This window comes from Seriola lalandi, unplaced genomic scaffold, assembly GCF_002814215.2.
Source record: "Seriola lalandi dorsalis isolate HSWRI2012SDOR001 ecotype SW California unplaced genomic scaffold, Sedor1 jcf7180002054951, whole genome shotgun sequence".
NCBI classification, from domain to species: domain Eukaryota; kingdom Metazoa; phylum Chordata; class Actinopteri; order Carangiformes; family Carangidae; genus Seriola; species Seriola lalandi.
This window is the reverse complement of record NW_019525502.1, coordinates 104739-125297: the sequence shown is the minus strand read 5'-3', so window position 1 is coordinate 125297 and position 20559 is coordinate 104739. Positions and strand designations below refer to the sequence as shown.

Below are 20559 nucleotides of genomic sequence, written 5' to 3'. Positions count from 1 at the left end.
ACCTCCTGAGCAGAGCCAGTACTCATGTTCAGGAACTCGCCCCCAAAAGTGGGAGAGAACGGGGGAAACAAAATCAGATCCAGAGACAATGGATACACCTAAAGTTTCTGTTGGTTATTCCTGGAGTGCTAACACCCTGCAGCGAGCGAGCGAGCGAGGGCAGGAGCTGGGGGCTGTGACAAGCAGCAGCTCTGCTGTCAGGAAAACATTACGCTCATGATGCCTTTGAAGGCTGGAGTCGAGATAAAATTATGCCGATGGGGTGCGATGGTGGTCGTGTTTAGGGTGTGTTTGTGTGTGTTAGAGAGAGAGATATGAGTAGGTCATAGAGAGGAGAGGGGGACTGAGGGACTCCTGTTTATGAGATAACATTAAGCTGCGGGTCCCTTTGCCACAGGCAAGGAAATAGAGAAGGTTTTAGAGACTATAGTCAGTGCCTCCAGAGGCTTTCTAAAAAAGAGATAGGAAGACTCCCATCACCGTCTGCTCGGAGCTGCAGCCGCACGGCAGCAAATACCCCGGGGGTAATAATTGGTGCTGTCAGTGCAGGGAGCCCGGTGATAGCCGAGCTGAGAACAGTCCGCTTCCCTCACAGTTTAAATAAAACAGCATCTAACAATGTCACGGCACAAGGCACTCACAGGTCAGGAATCATTTTTTCACATGCCCTGGCTGTGAAAGGACAACACTTAGTGCTGAGAGCAGACGGAGCTGGAGTGGTTAGAGAACATCTGTTTCTGGTGTTAGACCCAGACTCTGTTTCTGAGCTGGGTAGTGTTGGTTTTCTCCTTTTATGTTTCAAGTTTCTCACTTGCCAATAAGAGTCTTATTATATTTGTATTCTCCACAGACTTCATGACATTTTGTTATTCGGAGTGGAATGACATTATTGAATAACAAGGTAGTATTCAATTTACATTTATGCTCCAGGGCTGGAAACTCGTCTTTACAGTAACAAGAACTGGAGATTATTTCAAGTAACTACAATTTCCCATATGTGGCTTCAGACTTTTGGACCCCACTGTGGTAATATATATGGAGCTGCTTGTGTTATTTGGACTGGATCATGGTCGCAGTTGTTTCACTCACAGGTTGTAGTTTCAAAAACAGTTCTTACGCCTTAGTGAAAATCAAAACCTCTTGAAAACCAACAAACCAGACGTCCTGGTTGTTATTCATTCAGTATTGAAATGTGCGTGTGTCAGTTGGAGCTCCCTGTAGGAGCCGTGATTTGTGGCGGTAACAGGCTCATGATGTTGTGCTTTAAACTGCCTGGCTAGCTCAGCTGCTCCTCTGCCTGTAATGAGACTATCTGGGAGTTGTATTGATACCATGACTCTGTCTGTGTTTCACTCAAACTGCCTCTCCCATTTTATTCCCACATTATTTATTATGAGACTCGACACCAGAGACAAATAAAGAACAAAAACTCTGGACGCCGCTTCGCCACTTGGCCTCTTATTTTGTTGTGGCTTTGTTTGTTGCTCTTCCCGTGGACCCCGTGAGGCCGTTTTCATTCAACCTGTCTGATGGAGGGTGAAAGTTGTGAGTGTAGTGGAATTGAATGTAAATGCAGGTTGTTTCGCTGCCGTATCTGTTCCATCCCCCTTTGACCATCCCAGCCTCCTTTAATATAAACTGAATAATTCACACAGCAGCAGACATCTAGTGTTTTTCACTAAAATGATAAAAATAAAAGTCTTTATGTTTTCAAGCTGGTTTTATTTTTCACATTTTTTCTTTCAGACTTCCTCCATCCACTACACAGCCTTCACTCTCTCTTGAAAAGCTTTTATTATAATGTTTTATATTCTTTATATATAAAGTGATTAAAATATTTCTACCATCTCTCTTGAATCCAACAGTTGAATATAAACTTTAGAAATTGGTAAAATGAATTTTTTTTAAATGTCACAAAGTGGATTGTATCCATTATGCATTCATTTATGTAAAGTATAAAAACATCACATTCTACGTCCTGCTATTTCCGAAAAGATCCCTGTATTAGCTGCAGCACAGCAGCGTTACTGTAGTTTAGAACCTGATTTTGATTTAACTTGAAATGTTCAGTCAACAAAAACATTTTATTTCATTTTGATCACACATTTCTCATTTTTATGTCTTCAGACCATGTTAAGTTACAGCTGTCACCATCTCTGCCGTGTACAGTTACCATGGTTACAGCTGTCACCATCTCTGCCATGTACAGTCACCATGGTTACAGCTCTCACCGTCTCTGCCGTGTACAGTCACCATGGTTACAGCTGACAGGTGTCTGCTGTCTACAGTCACCATAGTTACAGCTGTCACATCTCTGCTGTGTACAGTCACCATGGTTACAGCTGTCCCAAAATCTGTTGTGTACAGTTGTATCATTTACATCCACCATTGCCACCATTGCTGATGTACAGTTAACACTGTTACAGTCACCATCTCTGTTGTGCACAGTTACCATGGTTACAGATGTCACTGTCTCTGTTGTGCACAGTTACCATAGTTACCACGGAGTTACTCTGTGATGCTGCAGGATTAAAATATTAATTTGATGCTGATGAAAAATGTGAAATATTTGTCATAGTTCTCGATTTCAAAGGTGACTTTCTAATCAAGGTTCAGACCTGCTTTTGTCAAAGAAAATGCCATTACATTGTTCATCATAGTTTTTGATGAGGAAATTAATGGTAGACAGGAAATTTTTACAGTTGATGTTTAAGAAAAATAGTGCAGTGAATGTGCTGTTGCAGCCGGTAGGGATTTTACACCACAGTTATATTGTTATTGCTCTGTTTTGTTTCTAAGAATGGGATCGACATATATTAACAGTAACATCACAGATCAAGCTCAGATTTGTCAATGTATGACGCAAAATGCTGGAGCTCCTCCACCAGTCTGTGGAAGTGAGTGCCATCTAATGTGCTGCGGTCTGCTGGGGGAGCATCATCTGTGCCAGAGATGCCAGCAGGATCAGTGAGCTCATTCACAAGGCCAGGACCGTCATTGGTTAGAACCTGGTGACATTTGAGTCAGTGGGGAACATTAGGTCACTGGACAAACTGCTCTCCATCATGGACAATCCATCCCTCCCCCCTCCCCTCCATGAAAACACTGAAGAGACAGCAGAAAGAAACTTACAGGTTATCATTGGTCTGTCTGTCTGTCTGTCCGTCTGTGTCTGTCTGTCTGTCTGTCTGTCTGTCTGTACATTTTGTTTTCACCTACCTTTCACAAGCAAGAATCTTCTAGCAAAGCTGTCTGTCACAAACTGCTTGATCTTTGTAAATTCAGCAAAATGAATAATCAGCCTCTGTTAACACGTCTCCTCCTGTTAGTTGTGAGATCCTCCCTTAAATGCTGATGCAATAAGGAGAAAGACTTACCTTGCCCACTGCATCTGTTTGATAAATCCGCTTCATGTGCCTCAGCCTGCATCACATCTGCACCTGAACAACGTTTCTGCTCCAACCGCCGTAGATCTGTGAGAGTCTGTGTATTTCTGCTCTGTATCCACATGTTTGACCTGGTTCCATTTATACCATCCTTCACATGTCTATCCACACATTGTGACATCGTGTATATCTCTTTTACCCAGCCGTACAGATCCCGCTCTCTCACACAATGCTGCTGTTGTTATACAGGCATTAACGGAGCACTGTGGTGTCACAGTATGTTCCCAGGTTCATGCTTCATTTTAGAACAAATCCTGGAGAGTTCCTGCAACAGAGACACAGAGGATGATATGTGTTGCATGCAGGTCAAGTATCTGTCTCAAAATAATGATCTTACAGACACACGCCTTGCACATCAGTCAGGCAGACGAAGGAGAACATCCCTCTCAGAAAACAGCGCTGGTTTGTTTACAGTTTATTGCTTTTCAACTAAAAGTTGCAGCGAGGCACATTACATGATGAGTGATGGAAAGCTGTTCTCATGGGAATTTTGTGCTGAACAGTTTACAAGGGATGTTGATCTAACCTGGGGAACACTGAGATAAACATTGTGGGAATGCTCTGTGTGTGTAATCTGCTTCTTTGTCTTTTGTTTTGTATTCGGGTTGCTTGAGTAATAGTGTAAAATCTTTGTTTTTTTCTGTAAAAAAAAAAAAAAAAAACGTATGCAGATCGTGATGTGGTGAAAACAAGTCTTCTAAAAATACACTGTCGAAGAAAAACTTCCTTCCTTCTTCACCAACTGCAGGAATAAATAGTGTCTGTAAACTAGAATTAATCCTGTATAATTGGAGCTTTCTCCGACCTCAGATTCCTGCATGGAAAATCTCGCTTGATTGCCAGAGCGGCAGTCGCTCTGAATAACAAACGTCTGTGTGGAAAGTTTTCACATTAAAACACAGCGAGTTTTTTTCTGTTGTGAAGTGCGAGTGATCTTTATTCACACGACCTGTACATATACCGTAGCTATGTGCAGAAAATGAGGCCGTTTAGCAGTGTAAGGTCGATGCGTTGATGCATCAGTTGAGTTGACAGAGTCAGAGTCTGAATTAAGGCTTGCGCCCCCCCCCGAAAAAGAAGTAAAAACAACAGTTCAGGGACGTTTATATATTTTACTTACTGCTAATTGTAAATATTACACTATATTTCCCTAATTCACGTTTGGAAGAAGCTTGTACTACGATTTCAGACACCCCTAAAGCGGACCATACCATTTCTTAGCCTTGAACTCCATCAGTGGCTCACGCCCTCGAATCTCTGCTCCCATGCATTATGCGGACAGTGTAGCCAAATATAAGTAGCAGTAGCTAACTGTCTAGCTTGTTTACTACACTTTACTTTCTTAACCTCTGAGTTTCTGAATTAGATTGTCACGTATCCGCAGATGGACACTAATGTAAGCTAATTTCTAACTATTGCGTACGTTACAGTTTAGCTAACTAATGTTCGCTAGCTGATAGCGTGCCCTTTCATTTTCAATGTTGGCTTGGCATTTCATTACCAACATAAAATGTCATATATTATCTAATTCAACAGACACTGGTGTTCAGTCATGAGCAGTGAGACGATGGAGGATTAATTGTTGTAGAGATACGCTTTGACATCAATAGATGTTTATTATTTTGGGTAAATAGTCTTTTGTGTTCCTGTGGTGGTTACGTCTTTTACCTTTTGTGCTGGACCAGCACTATAAGGGTGAATGTCACTGACTGACTGACTGACTGACCATATGTATAATTTGTACTCTGCCCAGAGTCGACTCGTGTTTCCTGACTGCACTGTTGGAGCAACAGTTTGGATTTTACCGATAAGTTCAGTATCAACATATTTGAGATAAACAAAATCCACTTGCAATTATTTTTCCTACAAAATGTATTTGCTGTTACAATTTAGTTGTATCCAGCACATTGTGCTGTCCGGCTGCTGTTACACTGAGGCAGTAACAAACAAGGAAGTGCAGCAATGTCCCAAACACGAATGCAGTGTAAAAGCAAACTGCAAGACAGCAAACATAGTTGGAAAACAATAGTTTCTGTTGATCTGGGCGGCGAGCAGCAGGGATAAATAAAGTTGTTGAACTGTGCTGAACTGAATTGAATTTGTCCCTCAGCTTACTGTTCATCTCCACCTCATCATATCACCTGCAGCTGGCTTCAGAAACCGGTCTGAAGTCTGTGTGAGGTGACACATGCTCACCGCTCTCTTCTTTTTGAAATACCAGTTTGTGTGAGGAATCTGATCTCTGGTGTGTCCTTTCATGATCACCATGGCGACGTCAGGGAGTGTGGGTCGTCTATGACAGGAAACAGTTTGATGCTTTGGGAGGGGAGGACGCTGGCTGTCGCTGAAAATGTAAGACAGAGAAAGAAATTCAGCCCCGACCCTCAGTCCTGAGTCAAGTTTAACCTCAGAGGACTGAGGAGGAAAACGTGGCTCCTTCTGTGTTTGTGAGATGAGCAGAGGTTAAAGTGGGATTTTCTTGTTTGGAGGAGGGGCCGGGGTTACATACATAATTTAGATGATATGTGATTATTCAAGAAATATCCATAGTTTATTTAGATTGAGTTAACTGCATAGGTGACAGTGTCAGTTAATGAGATCCCAGGGGAGGGTGAACTTTGTACAGCAACACTTTTCTGCACAAACTCATGTCATCATCAGTTTTTTCACATATTTTGTTTGGGTTAAAAGATTAACTGAACTTTAAAGTTGCATCCTCAGTTTGTCCCAAGTGTCCTCTGAGTCTGTTAGAGACCAGCTCAGGAAAGACGTGGTCCACCTCTTTGTTGCTAGTAAGGAGACCAGCAGCTCTTGTTTTGGAGTGTGGAGGTTACAGACAGGTTATCTGCTGCGTATGTAAAGAGTTACAGTGAACTGCGGCAAATGAAAGCTTGAATAAGATCCTATAACTATGGAGGCTGGTGTGGCTCACATCGCTTTCACACAGGAGACTGGATTTCACCTTCGTTCACCAACCTGCATTAAACTTCACTTTTTTATGAACTGTATCCACAGTGTTTCACAGTCGTCATGAACCGTGAGGACTCACAATCTTCACTATGTTCACCAGCCGCTCTCTCACTGTGTCGGTCTCCAGTCTTCTGCTGAGCAGGAAGTGGACAGTGACATTTTACTGACTTGTCTGCTGAGGCCCAAAACGACGCTATGAGAGCGGTGAGAGTGAACCAGAACAGTGTGAACAAGTTGTGGTCCGGACAGATAAACAATGAGCTCAAACTCACTATAAAGCTGAAGGAAGCTGCAGAAACAGCTGATAATTCTCTGTAAGTGCATCACTACCACAGACTCCTTCCACATTGTCATTTCATACAGGTGTGTTATATTAAAGCCACTGTAAAAGACTGAAATGAGCCACTTAAGAACATATTTGTTAAATACTAAAATAAGTAGACAGCAGTGTGACGTTGGTGTGTGTTGAGGGTTAAAGAGAGAGAAAGAGGAGGAAGACAGGGACAGAATAAAAACAGGTTGCATGATAGAGACAGAGAGAGAGAGAGAGAGAGCGACTGGCGCATAAAGAGCAGGAGCGATGAAGAGATACTGTCGCATGAAAGCAAATTAAAACTGGAAAGAAGGCAGAGACGTACAAGAAAGTTAATGGGGTGAATCAAAAATCCCAGCAGCCTCTGCTGCTCTCTGCCTGTGCCTTTCACATGGTCATAATGAACACAAGCTGTATATTTGCTCTGCCACCAAACACCAGCGATGATTTAGTCCGACACAGAAACATGCGAATGTTGCTCATTTTCTTTGTCTTCACCGTTCGCTCCCTGTGTTACATGAACACTGCATGCTAATTAACCCTGAAAGGCCTGTTGGGTATTCAGAAGATCAAAGGGAACGTTGGGGGGGGGGGGGGGGGGGGGGGGGCACACTGCCATGGAGATGTGGATGGGGTCTGCACATTCCCTGGCTTCGAAGGCTTGAGTCAAAACTATTTAAAAGGCATAATTTACAGCATGTTCTTTTAATCGACTTGTGACATTGAGAGACGTCTAAATGATTCTTCTTCTTTAATTTGTTTCATATTTAAGTGATTAGGTAAGATACCAGTTCTGCTCACTGCTCTGCAGGGGAAGAGTCGGAGAAATTCAAAGTGTTTGTACTGCGGTGCAACAGGTTTTCATACATAAATGATACAAAAGGGACTCAAGAGTTTTTTATCTGGCCACTGGTTAAGGAAAAAACTACCTTAATTAAGTTTTAGGAAAAGAAACCAAAGTTAAAAGTTATAATCTTTAAAACTACAGTCCAAATAGAGTGATGCAGGGATGATGTATTTTCGTACGCCAACCCAGGATGTTAGCATCACCCTGGTTCCATAAACAAAAGACCAATGGGATTTTTCCACTGGCTTTAGGATTATTGCAGAAAATAAGATCCGAGACAAACAAAAGTTTATGATACATTTTGTTCAGCAAGATCATTTTCACTAATGAACACCACTCAGCCTAAATACAATCACCAGAAGTAAAAAGCTAATGTTGAGCTCTAAATAAAGTGACGTGATTTAGCTCTTACGTCTTCTACAATCTTTAGTTAGTAACACTTTGTAAGCGCTCAAGTATAAACACAACGAGGCTGTAAAGGTGGACAGGTGAGCAGATCGGTTTTCATGTTTCACGTGATGACGTTTAACTTCCTCGACAACCTGTGTCGTCTCTTACAGACATATGTTAGCAATTGTGTTTTTTAAGACGCATAAATACTTCAAAAAAAAAATGTGATTGGGGTATTTACTGACATATTTCATGTCGTAGAATAAAACATGAAAATATCTTGAGCTTGTAACCACAGACATCATCTACTCAAAAACCCATTCAAAAACCCATCGACCTCAGGACAAGGGAACCGGAGGTGCTTACTTATATCCGAGTTTTATTGATTTGGTGACACCCATGGTTACCGTGGTAACAGCAGGCATGATTAAATACCATAGCAAACAATGGGTTAGAGACGTCCAGCATTAGAACAACTGATTTATCTGTTCCACTGCAGCCAAACAAACCCGGGCTGCTATTATAATGAAGTGAGGGAGTTAATAATAATGAAAACCACCTCCATCTGATTTCATGCTGCACACACAGCCAGTGGAAGGTGTTCAGCCTGTCTGTGCCTCAGCCCTGGATCACAGGCTGCATCATTTCCTGTCAGTCCCTGACAATGGAAAGAGGAAGCTACTGACCATGAATACCTTAAATCGCTATTGCTAAGACAATGGCAACGGTAGACATCTGTAATAACAGCGCACACACAAGAGCTGTCAGGAAAATACCAGTGTGGTTTTCCTGGGTACAACAAGCTGCATTTTTGCCAGTTTGAGGAGTTATATTCACGGCTAAACTATTATTGATGAATGCATTTCATAAAGACTGAGGGGTTTTATGTGAGACACAGACTCGCATCAATTCAATTTCTGTTGTTTATGAACCATGCTTTTGGCCATCATTGTTTGAGAGTAGCAAAAGAGTTTAGCTATGCAAAAGAAAAAAAGGTATTTCTCTTAAACTGCTCAGATGAACCTGAGTCAGACTTCATGTCCGCTCACTTTGTAAATGACAAAATAAAAATGAACTTAAATAGCATTTTTCAGACGTAGGAAAAATCTGTTTGAAGCGCGCTGTAATGTAAGAAATTCAAATTTATTGAAGCATCTCTGAGCACAGCGAGGCCACGGAAGAAACTGTCCTGTTTTAAAGTGTGAAATATCAAAGTCTTTGGAGTGTCTTTTCTTTTTTAGAAGCCAAACACTCTGTGTAAGCCGCGGCCCTGCAGCTGCTGCCGTTTAAACTGCTTTGGTTATTTAGCATTTTGCTGCATAATGTTTTCCTCCAGACTCATGAAACACCATGAGAACAATCCTAAGTAACCGTACATCACAGTGATATGTGCTGCGGTTTCACTAAGCTACAATCTGCCCTGCTGTCTTTGTGATTGTCTGAATGTATTTACATCTTTTCCTCTCATTGTCATCAAGCGTATTTAACTTCATCATCACACCAGCTTCTTTGTTTTGATTTTTTTCTTTTTGATTACGCAAAGTTTAGATCATTTTGAAGGTTTGAACTATAATGGGCTCTGTTAGGATTGTGCACAAGTTCAGAAGTTGTAGAAACAAAGTGGTTGTGAGCTGGAGGGTTCATAACGGAAATGTCCAGTTGTGTCAGACGTTCATCTACCGTGAACTCGGGTCCTGAACTGAATCAAGTGCTCTGACCATTCGTCCCAAACATTTGTTACGGGTCAAAAATGATGACAACAGAAAAGTATAGAAAGTGACAGTTCAAAGGAGAGTGTCCACACACTGTGTGTGTGTGTGTGTGTGTGTGTGTGTGTGTGTGTGTGTGTGTGTGTGTGTGTGTGTGTGTGTGTGTGTGTGTGTGTGTGTGTGTGTGTGTTCGCACTGTTCCAGCTGCGGAGTGAGATAGATAGATAATCTACAATTGAATTCAAGACAATAAGCTTTCTAATATTACACAATGTTATCAGACCATTATATTATTCGAGGATTTATACTATCATTTTTGTTTTGCTGTAATTTTTGTCATTCATGATGGTTTGGCAACTTTTACTATGTATTTTCAACATAAACAGCCCATAATTACTTCCAGGTCAAATTTGACCCTGAACACAATAGATAAAAAATTTTAAAGAGAAAAGAGAAAAATTAAAAATATTATCAAAATATTAGGGAGACAGTTGCAACAAGTCGTTTTCCTCCAATCAGAAACATGCTAAATAATTCCCAAGATAACTTGTTTGTATTTTCTTATATGATACAATGATATGATGTTGCCCATTTTGAACTAAAAGTTTAGAAAAATACTGTTGTGTCGTCTGTTTTACGTAAAGTTCGGATCGTTTTGAAGGTTTGAAAATATTCACCTAGCCTTGTTTATTTGTGTATTTAATTTCCCCAACGACACTAATAAATGATTCCTCACTGACTCGCTCCAGCAAGGAAAAAAAACTCAGATTCACTCTACTTACCTGTTTGACATAGTGACTCTCAGTCAACGCTTTTCTACAGTGATCTGCTGTGTAAAAAGCCGTCACTTCCTGTTGTAGAAAAATAAAACTTAAGCAGGTGTGACCTCCATATTCACTGGGCAGTGAAACTGACATGAACTACTGATCTGTTTCATTTAAACAAAACATACTTATTATTCAGCCTTTTCAACACTCAGTTTCTTAGCTGTAGCCAGAGAGGCACCTCCATCATATCAGCGTGGGCCACATGTCCAGCCGCCATCCAGCATTTACTAAAAAAAAAAGGCCAGTATCCTCCCATGTTATTGGCAGACTGATCCAGCAGTCGCCATAATCCCGTTATCGTGCTCTAAATGGATGCAAACTGCTGCTGTTTTGGGAGCACATAACTTTGGACACGCTCGTCTTTTTCTGCTGAGACAGGCTCAGGTTTCACTCCCTGAGGCTTCGCCACCAACCGGGAGAACAGCACTCAGATAAAAGAGCTTTAATGGGAGCCGGGACCGGTCGTCGCCCCCACCGGGGCTGCTCGGCCCTCTCTCTCTCTCTCTCTCTCTCTCTCTCTCTCTCTCTCTCTCTCGCGCTCCATGCGCCGCCTCACCCCCACGCACCATATAACAGCAATATTACTAAATGTTTCACTTTTACTCAGAGTGGCTTTGTGCTAATATAAAGGCAGGAGAATATACTAATGTTAGAAATCTGAGGAAAGATTTTAATGGTTTTAATTTCTGTTATTGCTCTGCACATATTGAGTATCTACGTAATACACAGGAAAGTAACTAAGTAGGCCTACATTTACTCATACACTGTTCTTAAGTACAATTTTAGGGTCCATGTGCTTATAATATTTCCATTTTCGGCTACATTTTATAATATCTTTTTCTTTTGAAAAGAAGAAAATCCCAAACCCAGGTTCCTCTCAGTCACTGTCTCCTCGCCTTCTCTCGCTCTCTCAGGTCAGGAGCGGATCGGCATCGATTCCAAGTACGAGCAGGAGGGAAAGGTCCAGTTCGTGATTGATGCGGTGTACGCGATGGCTCACGCCCTCCACAACATGCAGAGGGACCTGTGCCCAGAGAACTCCGGCATCTGCCCGGAGATGGACCTGGCTGGAGGGAAGAAACTGCTCAAGTACATCCGCAGCGTCAGCTTCAATGGTGAGTAGACTGATGGTGCCGTCGTTCCGCAGGTGATAAAATGAACTGTTACGATGTGTGCTGTGCTTTGTGCTCCAAGGCCAAAACACACGAGAGAATCTCCGAGACAAAAGCAGCTTCAGGGGGAAAGAAATCGAAACCAACCCAAGTAACAATGTAACCATGAACATAAAAAGCACTCCTGGTTATGAAAGTGCATTAAATGGTTTAGACTGCCTCCTAAAATTGCCTCCATATCTTGGTTGTAAGTTTTTTTTTATTATTTTCCATCATAATCTTGCTCTTCATCATGCTTTGTATAGAGCTGTTTCATAAAGGTTTTTGTCCATCCTCTCTGTGGTGATGCAATTACATCAAAACATCAAAACACCTTAATGTAGACTGGAGTGCAGACCGTACAGGTCAGGGCTCAGGATCTATTTCGGGTCCCAGCGCAGAGTGAAGGAAAAACAAGGCCTTATATGGCTGTGTCTGTGTTTTTGAACCACATATTACTGTTTACTCTCACGGTGCTGCTACTGCATTATGTAACACTAAAAATCAGAACTGGTTTTAAGAGAAAAAGATGGAGGATTTTACAAACATCAAGTTAAGAAGATGCACAGAGAGTCCTGATGTACAAGAGTAAATTCAAAGGTGTCCCCAAGTAGAAATACATAAAACAAACTCTGCTGTGAGGGATCTATTGCCACAGGAAGTGGTGGCTCTGAAACAGCAATAAGTCCAGTAAAAGTCAAACTCAACACGTCTGTCTTTATATGCTTTAGTCCTTCGGCCTCGTGTTTGTGTCCAAACCAGGGCCCGGAGAACTGGATGCAATACGGAGACATAATCTACCACTCTGATGTGGACTGGCTTAGGTCTGGCTGAGATCTGAGACTGACTGAAAGAGGTCGCAGCCTTATTGAACAGAGCAAATCTGAGTGGTTGGCAGAGCTTGTGTATTCAGTCGATCTTACTGGCCACCTGAACATATTGAACGAAAGCCTGCCAGGAAGAGATGGGCTCGGGTCTGCACACGTGAAATCATTTGGTGTGAATCTTCAGCTTTTTGTGATGAAATCTGCAGGTTTCCAAACTCAAACATTTCTGAGACAATGGACAAACAAGCACGTTCAAGATTTGGCTGCTTTTGAGCAGGATACGAACCTGTTCCCGAAGCCTGTCTCTGCTGATGTGGACGCGGGACAGGAGGGCGTGCAGTTATTGAAATATGATGATTCTCTCTGGAGTGTCCAGCAGCAGCTGCACGTTTCCAAAGACGAGGCTCCGTGCCAAAATGATGCTCAGTTTATTTGGCTCTACATCCACATGTGAGTGCTGGCAACAGCCACAGCCAGAGGCATTATGTTTTCAGGTACAAACGTCTGCTCGGACACAAGGATGAACTGATTAGAATTCCTGTTGTCAAAGGTCAAAAGTCAAGGTGACTGTGACCTCACAAACACGTTTTTGGCCTTAACTAAAGACTTCAAATGCTCTTTATGCCAAATTACACATAATACCTCTTATTAAATCCCTTCAAAGTCTTCACTACATATATATAAGATATGAGTCTGGAACATGATCTGCTTCCATAGTGACTTTGTTTGGATTATGTTTATTTCCTCCCCAAAACAACTTCATTGTTTTGTGTTCCTACCTGAGCATCAGTTTTTACCATCTTCCTGTAACTTTTGGACTTTTGTGTTTATTAAAACTCCTCTTTGCACTTCCTAGCTTTCGTCTGTGGCTGTAAGCATTTGGGTCCAGTTATCCTCAAAATTATAACCACGAAGGGCTAATTCTAGTTTCTCCATGTGGCCCCAGGCATGAAAGATTTGGACACCACTGGCCTGAAGCATCAAATCAGAATGGTCAACTTTACCAATCTGTTAAATTAATGTATTTTATTACAGTGTCTGTGGGTGCCAGTGAGTGCAGTTGCTTATTGTTTCCTCAAACAAAAAGAAAAGTATAAACTGAATTTAGGTCACAATAATGCTTGAAGCGATGGGCCTGTATGGAACTCAACTAATTCAAATCATGTGAGATTCTGTGAGCCTTATGTAGAGTGTAGGATGCAGTGGACTGTAGAAAAATGAAAATACATGCACATACTGGTATCACACACAAAAGACTAATCATACATTTTTTTCACCCTGTGAAATGCACAAAACAAAGATGGCAAAATATGTCGCCTCTAGTACCTGAAAACAGCATAATTACTTTTGGGGTCCATAACAACAGAGCTTAAGATATATAATAAGAGTCTCGTGGTGCACTGAGCTAATTTGTAAAAGTAATAATAATTATTTGTTTTGTAAAAAAGCATAAAACAAACAAAAGATAACAATCTAACGAGATCAAATTACCCCAAATTAAAAGCCATATTAAAGAGGTAAGTCTGATAACAAGAGCGTTTGTTGTTTTAAGATCCTGAGGGAGGATGATCCATACAAACAGAAAGCAGCCTCAGCAGATTCCTTGTGGGAACAATAAAAACTTCTTAAAAAGAAAAAGAGAGGCAGTGGAAGATCTGAGACTTTTTGTTGGAACATAAAATAAAAAGTCACTGATGTAGGAAGGTGCAGGTTATTTAAGGCCCTGATCAGACAGCTGGTGTACCGTGCTGGATTTTTCTGAAGTCTACACTTTTTTTAAAAAAAAAAAAAGAAGAAGAAAAGAAAAGAAAGTAGAGCAGAGTTTTTTTTTTTTAACACCGAAAATGACATAATAGCCAGAAACTTCCACCTCTTGTGATTGCCCCACTCTTCCTTCTCTGGCCTCCTTTCTTTCAAATATTTGTCTGACATTTTTCTGCTTTCCTCCTTAAAAACACCGGCTGACAGGGATGTTAACTCACAGCTAGTAAGTTGCTTAACATCAAACCTTAACGTTAGAAAGTTGAGACGAATTTGTTCATATACGTCTCACAGCTTAACGAGAGAGACGTTAAAACATTAGCTTAACACCAATCATCAACAGTACCGGTTGACTGTTAGTACAGTTAAGATGAATGAAAGCAACTTACCCAAAGTATCAAGTTCAGCATTAGCTTCCCTCCAGGCTGTGTTCTGTCACACAGCTCCATGTGTCTCTCCTCCGTGATTGTTTGTCCAAGCAACTGTACACTTTGCCATCACCATCACAGAAGGCCGGCCTCTCAATGAATCTAGTCAATACAGGGTCTCACACACACACACACACACACACACACAGACAGCAGGGGAGAGAGAGTGAGCTGCTAGCTGCCGTGCAGACTGGTAAAAAGGGTCTGTCATGTTTCATCCCCGGGTTGGTGCTTTTGTGACCTGATTCAAATGGCAATTAAAAATTCCACTTCCAGATCTATAACTTGAGTCTTAACCCATGAGGATGTTCTGCTATGCTAGAGAATCAGCTGAGACAAAGGGAACAGGTGTTAAAAGGTGAGGTGATATACGGCCCTGGTCTTAAAGGGGCAATAATTAAGACTTTTATTGCCCCATAGCACAAAATGACTGCTCTCATTGAAGTCAGGGGCTGACTGTGCCAGGTGTTAAGATTTCTGGCTTTTCAAAATTTACTTTCCATCCAGTTCACTGTTTAGGAACATAAACTGCCTGAGGAGTTTCATCATCCTACTCCTCTTTTCAAACGTCCAATAATGGAAGCGACTTTATGAGCGAAGCAGTTGGCCTTGGAAGACATTTCATTCTGCTGCCAAAATGCAAATGAAATGCAGTGTTATTATGTTATTATAATAGTATTCTGCAGCGTGATATTATTGTCTATACTCTGGCAGCCTTGAGGTGAGGGGGACTGAAGGGGTGAGGTGTGTGTGTGCGCGTGTGTGTGCGCGTGTGTGTGCGCATGTCTGTGTGTGTGTGTGTGTGTGTGTGTGTGTGTGTGTGTTTTAATCGGACACTCCTGGTAGTCACCATTACTGGCTGATGAAGGACACAGATTACTCATTTTCTCTTTAATGGAGTGACAACTTCACTGTTCTGGTTCACTGTCACTGCTCTCATTGGGTCGTTTTCAGAGAGCAGCATGGTTTACATATAGTGGAGCATTTAGCAGAGAACAAACTGAACCCCAAAATGTCAAAATAATGGAGAGTTATTGGGATTAGGTGATGTAATGACAGAATTTCAAATTAATAATAATAAGTAATTGCTTATGCTACTTGTTACTTAAACTAGAAGGTCCTATTTTGTATGAAGAGAGATTTCCATGCCTTTTTTGATTATAAAGTGGGTTTAGGTTCTATATTAATACTGTGCAAGCATCAAAACACTCAGTCCACGGAGAAACACACACGGCCTGTATTCTGAAACTGAGCCTTAAAACGAGCCGTCAGGACCTCTGTAACTTTGTGATGTCACAACAAATCAGTCGCCATTCACCAAGCCCACCTGGACCCACCTTGCAGAATTTGGTTTCTCTGAGTGTTTACCTGAAATCTGTTATATTCTTATTTGAGCTCTCAGAAAACCATCAACCAATCAGGAGAGAGGCTCAGAGCCTCCTCTGTTCTGATTGGCTCAACGACCTGTTGTTACTAGAGCTCCAGAGAGAAGCCTGAGAGAGGAGATGTAAAACTACATTGAGATGATTATTGGTTCTTAAAACCACCAATATATCTTCTGATGGATCAATGCTTCAGATAAAACACAGGAGAAGTGTGAAATATGAACTTTTGGTAAAAAGTACTGTTAATACCCAACATGCATTAGAGTGCCACACATATGTTAATAGATAATTTGGTATAAAAAATGCTTTGCTCTAAAGTACAGCAATTGGAAATTTCTTTATGAAAAGCAAATATAAATAAAAATGATTAAAAAAAATAAAGAGCAGAGGTTTTAAGTCAAATAGCAAGAAGGACTGGTAATATACACATAAACACAAATAAATAGTGCACACCTGTGAATACATGCACACACGTGTATGTGTATTTAATAATAAGAAGAATAATAACTTAGATTTGTATAGAGCTTTTCAAGGTACCCGAGGTCCCTTTATAGAGTAGGAAATACAAAGTAAATAAATAAAACAAATAAATGTAAACTCATATACTCATTAGATACAATTTCATTCTCTTCACCTGGGTGATAATGTGACTTAAATATGAATCATGCAATGTGTTTAACACTCACTAGGGCGGCTGTTTAGCTACTTGTGTAAATATTACATGACTCCATTTTCATAATGAGCGTTTGCATTTTTACCTGTGGTATTTATAGTATTATTTGCATAGTTTCATAGTTTTAATGCACGAGACAGAGGCTGCATGAGAAATCTGCCCCTCCACAGAGATTTTTTATCAGGTAATTAGCAAAGATTGCAATGGGCTAATTTAAAACGAATGTGGCAGTTGAACTGCTCACTCATCGTATATAAGAGTCTTAATAATTCCAATAAAGAAAAGACAGAGAGAGAGAGAGAGAGAGAGGTGAAAGGAATCAACCCCCACCATTTCTGCGCTTTCAGCAGTTAGTGGTGGTCCATTTAAATCCTGAATATTTCATGCTTCTTCTCTTAAGAAATAGATAATAATATAATAATTCTGATGTAAAATGTATTTCAGTCTGATTAAAAAATTGATTTCCATAAAAAGAGAGATTAAAAAGGATTCACGTTACACACACACACACTCTCTCCATTTTACTTCCAGAGACAGAATATTTCTTTCCATTGTTTTTTCCAGCTTCCCTATTGAAACAAACATGAGCCAAATATCGACTGAGAAACAAAATCCATTTTATATCAAGAGTTTGGTCTGTGTTGCCTTTGGTAGCTATTAACCCAAGTATTGATCTGAAGCAGTTGTCTGGTCATGGGAGGAATGACTAATTGAGCCGCTCGACTCCAAACAGAGACCAGATAGACTGTCATCGGCTTTTAGCGCTTTAAAATCTCTGCTGCTGAAAACATCTTTCAAATCGAGAATCTATTTGTTTGTGATCCCAGTTGTCAGGCCAGAAACTAAGACCGCTGATTTAAAAGCAGTCAGGTTTTCTTTTTTTTCTTTATCGAAAGCATAATAAACTAAACCAACTGTTTGTGCATTAGACACAAAGCTTTGAGAAAGGAGAAACTTTTATCACGAGGCTCAGATTCTTTTATGAAATATGTTCAAGTGTTATATTTTCATGATTCTTTTTACCCATAAATTCTAAAGTTATGAAAGACTTTTTTAAGCACATTCAGTTTTTTTAATTTATTTTCTTACTTTTTCTAGCCTCTGTCGTTGTTTCTCTCAATATTTAGGATTCAGTTCTGACGTAAAATAAGTATAAAAGAAGAACTTCACTTTTATTTTTTTTAACCCAAAGTCAAAGTCACTTTTTCAAAGGTTTACTGAAATTATCTGGACAGCCCAGACCAGAGGAGAACCAATGAACGGCTTAAAAGCTTTATGAGAGACAATATTTTTCTGCTTTTTTCCCCCCTAACTTCCCGTTTTGAAGACCTGTGCCACCATTACCTGCGTGTACAGCACCCACTCACGTTCCATTATTGCTTTTCGCTTTAGTTGCCACCAAGCGTGCCGTATACCTTCACTCTGAAAAGCACTTACATACTCCACGTACAGACCATCATCTTCATCTTCCTCCCCCTCAGCGGCATCATGGGCTGTGACGGCGTCTGGAATTGAGACGTGTGAGCTGACGTGGGCCAGTTTGCTTGTACCTGTTAATCCAGATAAGTGCTCCACTTCCTGGAAGATAATTGCTTTAAATTTTCCAGTCCTGGATGAGATTTGAGGATTTGAATATTAGCTGTGCTTTTACGTCAGAGGACCGGATGAAGATATTTAGTTTAGCTGTTTCAGCTTTGAGAGAAACTGCTCAGAAAGAAAGAAGTAAAGAGCAAAATTAAGTAGCAGTTTGGGATCAAGTTGCTGCATCTACAACCTTTGTGAATTGTGGGTTTTTTTTTAACCGTCTGTTAAATCAGTTGTCAGTTTGCAGGTGAAGTTGCTAGGCTACGGTGGCCCTGAGAGCTCAACGCACCACAACTTAAGAAAACACAAAAACAAAAGCAAATTCAGAAAACGTCTTCATCAGTTTGACACAACCAAACAGAAAGACGCCGTGCAAGAAGCACAGACGACAACGGTAGTGTTCACAAGGGACACTTGTAAACTCAAAAGTCACAAAGCATTGAACAAGTGCCTTCCTTTTTTTTTTTCTTTTTCTTTTTTAATACGTGTATTTCAAATTTTGGGGTTTAATCTGTGGATGGAGGAGGATGATGAACTCAAAGAAAGTAGAAGTAAGTTAGTTCAAAATCAGATACAAAAAATGTTTTTTAAGAGGTTCAGGGACGAGAAGGGGGCGTGGTGGATGCTGTAATTCTTGTATTTGTCGTCATTGATCATCAGATAAATATATTAGAGAGTAAACAGGAAATTATTTGTAATTAAGTTTTAACTTCCTCTGCTTCTTGCCAGACATGTGACATTCACTGGTTCGTTTACAGAGAATTACTTACTTGTGTCTTTTTAACACGTCTCAAAATAAAGTCAAACATGCTGGCTTTGATATGAGAATATGAGTATTTACATCATTCTTTCATGCGGCTTTTTCTCGCTGATGTTGTTGTTTGTGTGACAAAAATGATTCTTATATACTGTGGCTCAGCAGGATCATCCAGCATGTTTCCATACAGTTGTTTTTATGCAAATTGTAAGTTTGCAAAAAAGAGAATAAATAAAAACCGTGGAAAACGGGTGGCAATTTGAAGAGAAAAATGGGAAAAAAAGAAAAGAAAATGCAACAAAGTGCAATGGAAAACTGACGTGTTGGGACGGTTAACCAGCTGAACAGGATCAGATCGGGCTAAACTCTGCGCCCACACACTGACACTGCAGCCCTGTGTTATGTGAGGTGGCAGTTTGCCGACATTAATGCAGATCCTTCTCATTCAGCTGAGGATAACACAGTCATCCCACCAAACACGCAAGCACAGAGCCACGCTAATACATGCATGCATGCTCTGATACACTGTTGCTTAGATGAATAATAACTCATGCACAAACACACACACACACACACACAAATCGAGTCATGGCTGCTTCTTAGCATGTATCATTACACAGTGAAACTGACAGGCTGTGTGGCTCTGTGTTACATTAAAATGTTATAAATAAAGATTTGCGATAGAGGAAGACAAAAGCTTTGCGCAACTCAAATGTGATGTGTTTCAGTGGTAAATGGAAACATGGCAAAGTATTACAAATAAGAAAAACTGCAAGAAAGCAGCTGCAGTCTTTAGCTACAGAGAAGGCTTTAAACTTCCAGAGGAAAAAAAAGAAGAAGAAGCCGCAATAACCAGTCGAGTTTTCTGCCAAAACAGTTGTTTCTAACCTGAGGATATCTGTGTATTCTCTTCTCTTTGTAGTTCATATTGAGGAGAGGAAGGCCGACTATATCTGTCCCCTCTCCTCCGTCTGTCAGCCCCTCTTCTACTCCTTCTCCCTTCACCACTTTTCTGTTTTTCTCTCTATCTGTCTCCCTCCTTTTCACTCTAAATTGAATATAAACATGAAAGAGACTCCTGGCCCCCGCCAGAGCAAGATGAGCCAAAGTAAATAAACACAAGTGTCTTTGAGGGGGGCCTCCCAGCATCACGGAACAGAAGAGAGGAACAGAGGGATAAGAAAAGAGGAGAGAGCTCAGGGAGGTCGGCGAGAGAGAGAGAGGATGCTGTCTCAGAGAAAGTGTCAAAGTCACGTTTTTACTTTCATTCAGCGTTTTTACCAAAGTCCCATTTGTTTTTCTCACGGACAGTTTTAGGTGACGGTTCTTTCTCTGGTGCCTCAATCATCATTGCAAAAGATCAACAACTGTGTTGGAAAATATCTGGTCCTCTGATAAAGAGTGAAAAATACAAGAAGGAGAGAATTCACCTAAAACTACCAAGGTGCATTTCAGCAAGAAGCATCCAATCACAGCGCTTCACAAGCAATT

The 20559-nt window shown here is 40.8% G+C and overlaps 1 protein-coding gene across 1 annotated transcript in view; it reads left to right on the top strand.

Moving 5' to 3' along the window:
- grm7 (glutamate metabotropic receptor 7) overlaps positions 1 to 20559 on the top strand; it is a 263044-nt gene that overhangs the window by 178133 nt on the left and 64352 nt on the right. Inside the window, exon 6 of the mRNA XM_023394638.2 lies at positions 11417 to 11617. Coding sequence (XP_023250406.1) covers positions 11417 to 11617 — 201 coding nt within the window. The remainder of the gene's footprint in view (positions 1 to 11416; positions 11618 to 20559) is intronic.